Raw genomic sequence first — 11657 nt, forward strand, 5'->3', positions numbered from 1 at the left:
TGGGACTGCAGCAGAGCCCTGGGTTGATACCACAGTGAGAAGTAAATGACTTGAGTATGTAGCTTTGTACAGACAAAGCATTTTCTGCCGATACAGATTATACACAGGCCTAAACTACTGAGTGATGTGTGTATATTTAAAAAATAACCATACTTCAAAAGGGGAATGCATCTAGAGGAAAAAATTGCTCATCCTTTTAGATGTTAAAGTATCAGAGTACACGCAACAATTTAACAGTCATGGTTGTAGTGGGCAACTGCAGCAATGTTGCTGAGGAAAAATTTGTAGAATGCCTTACTTGAAAATATTTACAGGTGGTTTGTTTAGGTCTTGCATTGATGCATGAGAGAAGGGGACATTCACCATGTATTCCATGACTGACTGCGTAGCCTGAGGATTCATGTGGTGGAGGGTGCAGTGTTAGAATATGAAGTTACTGATCCTCTGCTCGAGCCACTCTGGAAATGTTTCCTTCTGCTAAAGATAGGTTGAAGACAGAACTGGTCACTACCAGATGTTTGTACATCTGTGTCAAACTTTTCCCAGGAGTAGCTGTTGCAGCAAAAAAAAAAATATATATTGTGGTAGGAGGTGTAGTAGGTATTATAGAAACTTGTAGTGGATAGGAAGAGTGTGTGCTTAAAGGACTGTACATTTAGATCTTCTTAACAATATAAAGTGAGATATTATTCCCAGTTGTTGCCCTGCTGCTTGAAGCAAAATGTGCTTTTCTTCATGGTATTGCACTGCTGCATCTTGAGAGAGCTTATTTGCAAGAGTCCAGAGTACAAGACTGTAAAATTGTATTCTAAGCAGGAAGCAGTAATCTTCTATCAGACTACTTCTGTGTATCTTGAACTGTAATCACAGGGCATTGTCTGTGTTTCTCATTCCCACTGCTAGCTATTGTTTTATTGACAAAACCTATCTGAAGATTGTCTCTAGATTTCTCTACAGAATACTGCTAACTTGAGGTTCATGTGCAGAGAGCATTTGGAGTAGAATGCAAATTAAGCAGTATGTGCTTTGCATTGTCTGGATGTGTTATTTGGGATTTATCCAAATTAGGCTTATGATTGCCATATGTGGACTAGCAACAGATGCACATAAAGGTGCTTTCCAAGGACAGCAAACAATGGCAGATAAAGCCTGTGTTGATCTAAGCAGTTTGTGTTGGATCCCAGCTACCCTGAGGAGTGGCCAGCCAACATGTGGCATTATAGGGGGCTAAGAGCCTGGCAGTTCTAGAAAATCAAGTAAAGGGAAGTAGGGCAGAAGTGGAAAAACAGCATAAAACTGGCTCAATAAATTTTATTGCTATTGAATTTCATGTGACTGTAACAAAATGCAAAGTAATGTGTTTCTCACTACCACTTTTGTATTATGACCATCTTCTCAAACAGTGTTGTCCACAATTGCAAGCTGAATTTTACTTGTATTTCTTTTTGTTTGAATTTGACTACTTTCATATGGAAAGAAGTTAATTTAGCATAGTAATTTGCTTTGATTTTTTTTTGTTGATTTATTTGATTTGGTTTACTTTGTTTTTAAGGAAAGACACAGTGTTTTATGAAGAGAGATTTAAATCTTCATCTTTTTCAGCTTTTAGAAAAAGTAAATACAAGTAATAACAAAGGCAATATCCTTTCTCCAGTGACTAGTTTTTTTCACTCTACTACACTACAGTCCATTAATTTAAAAATCGACTAATGTTAAAAGAAAAGAGTAGTAGTGCTTCCTTTAGGGCAGAATTTATTCTCATCTTATGGTAACTATGTAAGCACAGAGGAAAGGAATTGAAAACTTTGCGAAGAAATAATTTTAGTATTTGTTTTTCCCCTTGAGGCAGAGCTCATGCTTCTTGACTTGTGTAGGGACAAGGCCTCAATTTTTCCAAAGGTGTGTTGTTGGATTATCCTGTTTATATTGCTTGTTATTCTTAGCCAGAAAGGTGGCTTGGATTTCTTTTCTCTAACAAATGTAATGAAACAAAAATAGTGGAAAAACTTTTGCACAAGTTGATGTAAGTGTTAATGGTAGGTAAGTGTTCATTTCATCTTGGTATGTGTCATCTCTTCACTGAGATGGTACCAGAAAAAGGGACGGGCCAGCTGCTCCTCTTTGATAGCAGTGCTGGCTCTGAGTTGTGTTACCTTGTTCCTTACATCTCTTTTTTGCTTTTTTAATGAATGTCAGTAAGGCTAGTACTATATGATGTAGGAGGAAAGTGATGAATGTGATTTTTTTTTTTTTTCCCATCTCTGGCAATAGCCTTCTCTAGTAGGAGGGAAAAGAATATACTTAGCAAATGCTGTTGGATTATTGTTGGTATTTTAGAATTGGGTTGTAGTCAGATTTTTCTTTGGGATTTGGCCTTTTCTAAGGCTCCTTGATGTGTGCATTGGTGAAATTCACATGTATATTTTATTTACTCTGTCCTTTTCTGCAGAATTAAAAGCTTCGAGCACTGTCTATATTTACTGCTTGCTCAGGTTTTGCTTGGGGAAGTCTATGAAAGTGATTGCAGACTACATGGAGTAATGTGTTAGAGATATTGGTTACATGACAATTGATATCTTTCGAGTATGTATGTGTATGTGTGTGTGTATATATATAAAATCACAGATCTAAAGCCACAGCTGTGAACAGTCATCATTATCAATGTTACTTTAAACTTCTGGAAATGAGGTTATGGTAGCATCCTCTTGCTGTGTTGGGACTATTTCAAAGAAACAAAGGGGTATGCGCAGGAATTAGAAAAAGGATGAACTGTGGAGTTTGGCAAATAAGGAGCTGAAGATGTAGAGATCTCTGTTGCTGCTTCTCAAGGACTTAGAGGAAGCAGTAGTCCAAAGCACTCAGCCTGAGTTCAGGATTCTGTGAGGAACCACAGCAGTGTGCTTTTCATTGACCTACAGCACTGGGGAGGGGAATGAACAAGTAGTGAAACTTCAGCATTTTTTTTTCTGCTGAAAAGCCTTAGGAAACTGTAATTGTTCCTGTGCAAACTCACTTGAATAGGGTAAACTTTACTTGTTTCTTGATATGACCCATCTGTTCAACATCAGCAAAACTCTGCCTAAAATGTCTTCAGAAAATTTAAGTAGTTCCTCAGGATAATTGGTGTCGCAACCCAAGCTTTGCTTTCAAGGCAGAAATGGCATTACAAGCAGACAGTGCTGTCTGTCATATCTAAAACACAGCATATGTGGTCTAACATATGATAGATCTATTCTAAGTTAATGTAAACCACGTCTCAAGACAAGTTCTTAAATTGTCTTTCATCCAACTAAGAGACTTTGATATTTTCAAATTCTTCCTGCTAGCTAATTAGTCAGTAGCCATACTTTATTTCTAGAATGAGGTTTTGGCACTTTAGATGCCTGAAGTTGAATTGGCCAGATTATGTATTATGTCAAAATTTGTTGAAAAACTTTTGTTGCAAGATAGTGTCACCTAGGAGCTCATTTGTAATTTCTGACAATTGCTGTAAATACTGAGAATAAATGCTAAATTCAAGGTGGTTTTATTACTTTTAACATTTTTTCTATATAACATGTTACTGTGTGTTTACAGAGATGATATATATGATACATAAAATGTGTCTCAGCATGGGTAATAAGAGTGAGTTTTGTTCAAATATCTGTTCTGAGTTTCTGGCAGACTACTTATAGCTATATAAGCAGAAAATGCCCTGTGGGTTTCTCACAGAGAATTCTTCAAGAACATTTTGTTACTCACTCACATATTGATTCAGAAATATTCCACATAATTGCACTTTTTAATCTCTTTTGGGTTACAAAGATTTTCTTAATTGTATTTTCTTGCTGTACTGCAGAACATTTATTTTGCTGTAGTCTTTTTCCTTTTTAAGAAGAAAAATGCAGTCAGAATTTGTACAACAGAAAGCTGAACGTACTTTTTATCCCTTGGCATTGTCTCTTTCTCAGGGAGTGCTGTCCAACATCTCCTCCATCACTGACCTGGGAGGCTTTGATCCTGTTTGGCTCTTCCTAGTGGTAGGAGGAGTTATGTTCATTTTGGGATTCGCAGGATGCATTGGAGCTTTACGAGAAAACACTTTTCTTCTCAAATTTGTGAGTAGCTTTTGCAACTTACATTGACATTCCTCATTTATGTAGCATGCCATGTTGTCTGTTCTGTTTAACTGTGTTAAGCTTTTAAAATGTATTTTGGAGAGGAAGGTGTTATCCAGTGTCAGAATACCAGGAAAGCACTTAGCTTTTAACATGTTACAGCTCTTGAGTCTCTGGTGCTTACTGGCTGTGTTTTTTTAAAGCTCAAAACTGTTGATGGTAAAAATCATAACATGGAAGTACTGATTTTCATATGGATGTTTCCCTGTCACAAAAAAAGAGAAATTTCTTGTGAGAATCTGTGTGTTGAACTTGGAGTCCATAATAAGCTGCCTGTGAAATATGAGGGATGTAGATGCAGCAGTGAATGTGATCCATGTGACCTGTGCTGTGCAAGGGCCCCTCATGGTACAGAGGAGATAGGACTGTTACAATATCCTCAGTCTGGCTGATACCCTCATCCCTGCTCTTCAGCTAACTGGAAGAGGTTTCATTGCTTTCAGTGCTGGGGCCTGAGAAGGAGAAGGGGAGGAGAATGTGTCCAGGATGCAGAAAGAAAATGGAAGTTTTCTTGAATTCTGGGCTGGATTGTTGGTTAGGGAAGGAGCTGCTGGCATGCAAATGAACCTCAGTATGCAGAACTTCTTCAACTAAGTCGCTGGGTTCTGTATTTTGAAAGATTTCCTCCTGTGACTTTTGAAAATGAGGGTAACAGTATCATGTTCACTTCTAGGTAAATTGAAAATTCATAGTAAAGATTTTTTTCCTCCACCCCTCCCCTTTCCAGAGGTGGGCACTGCCTGTGGACACAGTTGTGTCTTCATAGCCATTAACTGTTAATATATACATGAAAAAGCTTTCAGTGAAATAACTGCCTCCAAGTGGCACATTTGGCTCTCACAGACATGTTGTATAAGGGGAGGAGGCTATTGAGAGTCACAGTTCTCGAGGCATTTATAAAGCAGCTTGTAACACTGTTTTTTCCTTCTTCTTTGCTTCTCTTAGCTTGCCTAAACTGAACCCATCTGCTGTACCAGAAATAGCTTCCCATACAGCAGCTGCAGGAGAAATTAAAAATGTATCTGAACACACAGAGAGAGCATATTAAAGTGAAACTCAAAGGCACAGTTGCAAAGGGGATGGACTTCCAGTATACCAGGACCCCTGTGTGGTTTAAAACAGTGTAGACTCAGTGGAAATGCTTAGGGAAAGTGGCAGATCATTAGTAATGCCTTTGGCATCCATTGCATTTGCATTAATCATAGCAGCCTCATTTAGTTTTAATGTGGATGTGAGTAATTTCATAGACATTCTGCTCCGACTTAGTCATTAATTAATTTCTGCTGTTACCAATTTCTGCTTTGTCTGCTTGGGTGAAGCTTTGCCAGTGAAAGGATCTAAAGCAAAAGTCATGTAGAAAGCATTTTACTGGCACATTTTATATTAGTTGTTTATGCCTTCTAAAATGTAAATGCCTATGTTGAAATTTAAGACCAGTTTTCAAGGGCCCTACATGTGGTGGTGACTAGCTATGTCTTGAAATTTACAGTGAATTCTCTTGGATCTCTTTGAAAATCTCAGTGAAATGTCCAAGGTTTGGCCATTTGTTAGCATTTTTGTTATTTTTTACAATAGAATTAAAGTTTCTGTTCTGCAGCTCCAATAAAAATGGTGTGTTTTTAATTTAAAATTTCCTATGTGCCAAAATGGCTTGAACTTGCACTGAAACAGATAAAGCCTTATCACTAGATATAATTGAGGGCTTTGAGAAAGTTCTGGTCATAAAGGAAAATAATTTTAGCCTTTCTTATTTTCTTCATAGTTCTCTGTATTTCTTGGAATTATTTTCTTCTTGGAGCTCACTGCTGGTGTTCTAGCATTTGTTTTCAAAGACTGGATAAAGGACCAGCTGTATTTCTTTATAAACAACAACATCAGAGCCTACCGAGATGACATTGATTTACAAAACCTCATAGACTTCACACAGGAATATGTAAGTTGGACTGTTATTTTTTTTGTAAAGCTTACTTTTAAGAAATACCTGCTCTTATTCTTTACTTTCCATCTGTTCTGTTTCTTCAAGGAGCAACAGAAATATTCCAGCATATAATGCCTTTGAATGTATTTATATTTGTTTTTACAGAACTGCAAACACACAGCATCTATGTAAAGTGGCTTTATTGATGTATGACTGCATAAAACAAGATGGGGAGTTGGAGTGATTTTTCTTGAAGATTTAGTGTGCCAAAGTTAAAATATTTTATTATGGAAGCAATCACATCTGTTTAAGAATTTACTCATTTTCTAAGCTCCATTTGATCCTAAGATGAATGTTGGTGTAGTTTTTAGCAACACTGCAGAATGGTAGAGGTATTTAGTTGGTCCAAATGAAACTACAATTTTATTTCTTCTGAATTAGACTTAATGGAATTAGCCTAATGAAGTGGACCACCTGTAGAGTTCTTGTAGGACACCTCTAAGTGATACCACATCTGCACTTGGGAGAAAAGGGGGAAACCAGTGGTGTACCTGTTTGTGCAGGTTAAGCTCTGTAATTTGTCAGTGTGTGTAAAGAATTCTTGCGCTGACTTTAGCACACAAGGTCTGCCAGTACCTTCCCTCTCCAGTACTCAGTTCTGGCAGGTGTTGAGGAAGTCCTCTTTGAATCTGGCACTGTGTGGCTAACATGGCTGAGTGTTGGTTGAATTGATGTTTACTATTTTTTGTTCACTCTACAATTAAAATAGTTTCAGTGCTTGATTTGTTTCTCTGTGCCAGGGGGAAAAATGGTAAGAGGATGTGGATCCTTGCACTGTTTTGAATCTTTTGCAAGAAGGTCAGAGGTCAGCACAAACTGAAAGTAGTAGTCCACTTGTATGCAGCCAAAGGCTACAGTCCAAATTTGCAATGACTTCCCAAGGCTTTCTCTCCTAACTGCATTAGCATTCAGCAAGTAAGCCAGGGGCAGCACGAGTTGTGAGAGCGAGTTACTTCTTCACCCAATAGAGATGGTGCATAAAGACAACATGTCAGGTATTGCAAAGAGAACTGCTACATCTAGAAGGAGAGAATGGCTATTCCAATGCTTTTAAAAATGTAATTGTGTTTGGTTTTGTTTTTTTTCCTTTTAATTGACATAGATTGGTTCATTGGTCTAGCTCCTTATTTGCTGTAAGCCATCAGTGTTTCCCCGGTCTCCAGTCCATCCTTTGTATGTTCAGCAAAACACATCAGTTCCTTGTGTGTTCAACACGTTTTGCCAGACTATGCCTGCCTTTGGCAGATTTACTCTCTTAAGGATTCACTAAAGGTGTTCATTGTGCAATGTGTGATGATCAGGGAACAGTGTGTTCACACTGATGTACAGCCAGGCAAAGTTCCCCCAAACCAGCAAAAGGAGTACCAGTGTAGCCCTTGAACTTGTTTTTTTGGAAATCCTGGGCTCATTAGACTGGGCAGAATATTGTACTCTTGGCTCTGCTATCCCTTCGGCCTGAGCTTGTAGGCCTGTGCAACTCTGTGGCGTTGTGTAGGCTTATCAGCTCACCCATGGGTTTCTCTCCAGACACCAGCATAGCAGGGTGTGAATGTAACTTTAGTCACATGATAACTTTGGAACAATTTACCCATTTGGAGTGATATTTTAAAAAAATGACAAAAATCCCCAACCAAACAAAAAAAAAGGCAGTTTCAATGAAAGCAGTGGGAGTCTCAGATTTTGTTTTGAAAGCTACAGGGGAAACTGGCAGCAGCCATGCATGTTGCTAATGCTGAGATTTTCATTCTGAAATTTAAGAAGCTCTTCTTTTTTTGTTCTAGTGGCAGTGCTGTGGGGCTTTTGGAGCTGATGACTGGAACCTTAACATTTACTTCAATTGTACAGATTCCAACGCGAGCCGAGAGCGCTGTGGTGTGCCATTCTCTTGCTGTACTAAAGACCCTGCTGTAAGTGATGCTCTAGGGGGTAGGATGGGTGTGCTGTTCCAGTCATAAATAACACTTCAAGATTTTCCTTCTTGTTTCTGAAAATTGAGCCTGATTATTAACTTCTTTCCAACCTGTAATTTTTTTTTTTATTGTTCTTGCAGCTCAGCCTAATCACTAACTTTTCTTCAATCAGCAAAACTCATAACTTAGCTCTTCATTTTTAGGAGGAGAGAACTATGGGCTTGGCTGAACATATATATTAATTTTAGCAGGTATAAAAAGGAGAAGTGCTTAATGAGTTGAAGGATGTGAGCTTTCAATTGAAATTCATCAGAACAGTAACCCTTGAGATCAGACACTTTAAAGGAGGTATTATTCATTATTTAATGTGGTGTCTCGAGGCTCTAGCCAGTTTGACCCACTTTGTGCCAGGTATGGTAATGAATGACAGTCTGTGCCCTGAGGAATTGGCATGTTTGCATTGAAATCTTCAGTTGGCTATGGGTATCTTTACATACTCTTTTTTTAACTTTAAAATTACTGCCTGTCCTACAGTCACCTGAAATCAGACTTGAAAGGTCAGAAATTGTTTGTGGGAGCAGCTTTTAGGTAAATTTTTATGCCGTTAAAAATATTTATAGTTCTGCATCATCAAGTGGAAAATGTTGGAGCCATGCATTGCTAATAGGGATATGATAAAGAAGGGTGAAGTGTAGGGAATCAGTTCACTAACAGGGATGGGTGTGTGCATGGAAACTGTTACGTGCCTAGCACTGTATATATTTGACTTTATATAGCTTGAAAGAAGCTAGCTTTGAGTGCTTCTATTATCTAGCAATTCAGCTGTGGCTTTGTCTTCACCTGGAATGACTTACAGTTCCTTGAATATATTAGTCTAGCACAGACTGGAGTTAGGCAAGTTGCCAAAAGGCACCTCAGGTGCTTCCTGCCTTGCTAATAATGCAATGCAGTTGCTGCTCCTGGCCTCCAGTTGCTGCTGCTCTCCCCCTCTCCTGATAAGGCACTGCCACTTGCACAAGCTGGTTCTGGTTCCTCTGCAGTGAATGTGACTTCACAGTAGTTTGAATTTTTCTCAGAAACATAGCTGAAAATGTTTTAACAGGATATTAAAGCAAAATGTCGGTTAGGCTCAAACATTTCCTTATGCTTAGGATTCCCTCTGCTGTTTGCCTATCTGCCTACCCACCCACACAGAGGTCATCACAACCCAGTTTTAAAAATATAGTTGTTATAAAACCAAACCAGTGACAGCAGTACAAGGTAATCCTATAAATACATAATCCATCCTAAAGTTCTCTCTTTCTCTCAGTTGTTTAAATGGCTATGCAGTTTGTTAGGGTGTGATGCAGCAACCAGAAATTTAAAGATAAATCTCATTCACTGTAAGGAAACAACCTTAATGGCCTTTAAAAACTCAAAACATTAGAAGTCATGCATACAAGTAAAATAATTGTAACCAAGCTGTGATTGGTTCTATTGCAGTGATAAACATATGTTTATTCTGTGGAAAAGCAAATTTGTCCCTTTTAGAATTAGGTTTCAGTGTTGGACTGACGCAAACAGTTATGTGGACGCCTTATTGTTTTTAGTTTAGCTTGGGTAAGGAAGTGGTAAGTTTAAGGCAGGCTAAAATAAGTTTCTTGAAACAAATTTTGACTACCATAGTTCATTTTGATGTAGTTAAGGAGGTTAAAGTGTTCTAAAATCTTGTATAGGCAAGTCTAGAAAACTTATTTCCATTGCATTTTTCGTACCTTCTTTTGGTTAACAAATTCCAAGGTTAAAGGCAGAAGACATTAGTCATGAAGCAACTAGGCATTTAGTACAAGGTAGAAAACTTAAAATCCTTCTTTCAGAATCTTAGGTGCTTTTACATCCTTGTAGTCTGTGGAACTTAGGTCCTGAAACTTTCACTTAGGTCCTGAAACAAGATGAAGCTTTCATCTTGTTAGGAGATAAAAGTTGCTTGAATTTTGAAGATCCATTAAGGGAATCCAGTTTTGGCAGCTGACAGAATGCAACCTGTTGAACGTCCTACAAAGTGAGGAAACAGAGGAGCTTTCCATGCTGATAGGAGATACTTTTTTCCATGTGGCTGCTTTTTAAAATCCATCCAAAGACAGTGCTTGTCTTTCCCACTTCCCACAATTTGATTAAATTGTGGTGTTTGGTACACCTAGCTCAGATTGGCTGATTTTCTCACTTTCTTGAGTACTCCTCCTTCTACTCACTGTCATTATATGATAAGTCAGTAACTTAATATTTTCCTGCCATTGTGGCTGATGCCAAAAGTTTCATGCTTTGTTTTATTACCATGAAATAACTGTACACAAAGTAAAAATACAGCTTCAGCTGCCAATGGGAAGCATTTGTTCACTAGGGAAAATCTGCCAGAGCCTATTTTATTTACCTGAGCTTTGGGAGTACTAAAGGAAAGGGAGTAGGAAGAACCCCTCCTTTCCCATTGGTATCAAGCTCCTATAAGAAAGAACAAGCAGTAAGAACACATTACTCCATCTGTTATTTTTTCTTTCAGGTTTTTGGTAAGGAACCGTACATATTTCTAGAGACATTCTCAGAAAGAACTTGCAGCTTCTGCAACAGAACTGCCCCTTGTCACCTCTTCATTCTGCACATACTGAACCCTGAAAATGACAGCAGTAGTCTTGGCATATTTTTTAGTACAGACAAAACCTTTTCAGCAGAAGGTTCTTTCACTTTCCATAGATGTTCCATAGTCCTTTTACTTTACTAAATGCTTGTACCTAGAACACGGAGTTCATCCAGGTGAGGGCTGGTTTTCCCAGCTTGCTGACTTGAGAGATAAATTTCTTTTTGATGTATGCTCTTGTTTGCCGCAAATAATTAATAGTGCAGAGTGAAGGAGGAGGTTTTTTTAATTAAAGCAATATGCTCATCAGAGTTTGGGTGATTGTCTTATTACATACAGCACCAACTCCAGGAAGTTGGGAGAAGGTGTTTGGGAGACATTTTACTGATTGCCTCTCTTCTCTTCTCTCCTCTAGGAAGATGTTATTAATACTCAGTGTGGCTACGATGCCAGGCAAAAACCAGTAAGCTTTTTTTTTTTTTCTCTTCTTAATGTGGTATGTTAAGGATCTGAATCCCTATTGCAAGAGGAGATTGTTCTGCTGATGGTGTAGTTGAATGTAATTATCTCTGTTTTCTTCCCTCTTCTCCTTGGCAGGAAGTTGATCAGCAGATTGTTATCTACACTAAAGGCTGTGTCCCTCAGTTTGAGAAATGGTTGCAGGACAACCTTACCATAGTTGCTGGTATATTCATTGGGATAGCATTACTGCAGGTAAACATCATGTTCCCTAGAATGAGTTGCACAGAGGAATAACAGATAAAGTGAATATATGAGGGGGGAAGCTGTGTAGGAGAATGGGAAATGCAGTGCCAGTTGCCGGTTTGTGGGTTTTAGCAGTGGGAATTAAATGTATGAGGCTTTCTTTGTGTTAAGGAATATTTAGTTTTTATCTACAGGGATGCAATTTTTTTCTTTTCAACTCTCAGCAGGTTGAAACTAACATTCTGTTAGATAAACCTTATGTAGAGACTTTCAAGCCTGTACAGACCTACTGTTTC

At 38.3% G+C, this 11657-nt stretch overlaps 1 protein-coding gene across 2 annotated transcripts in view; it reads left to right on the forward strand.

Annotated features, from left to right (window-relative positions):
* Positions 1-11657, forward strand: part of TSPAN5 (tetraspanin 5) — a 244698-nt gene that overhangs the window by 65055 nt on the left and 167986 nt on the right. For both annotated transcript variants that reach the window (XR_008484405.1, XM_054295978.1), the window contains exons 3-7: positions 3951-4097; positions 5920-6090; positions 7917-8042; positions 11072-11119; positions 11254-11370. Coding sequence is in view for 1 of the 2 variants with exons in the window: in XM_054295978.1 (XP_054151953.1) it covers positions 3951-4097; positions 5920-6090; positions 7917-8042; positions 11072-11119; positions 11254-11370 (609 nt within the window). In the remaining variant the exon portion in view is untranslated. The remainder of the gene's footprint in view (positions 1-3950; positions 4098-5919; positions 6091-7916; positions 8043-11071; positions 11120-11253; positions 11371-11657) is intronic.

Source organism: Melozone crissalis, unplaced genomic scaffold, assembly GCF_028551555.1.
Source record: "Melozone crissalis strain CALT ecotype California unplaced genomic scaffold, PUWL_Pcris_2 ptg000006l_1, whole genome shotgun sequence".
NCBI lineage: Eukaryota > Metazoa > Chordata > Aves > Passeriformes > Passerellidae > Melozone > Melozone crissalis.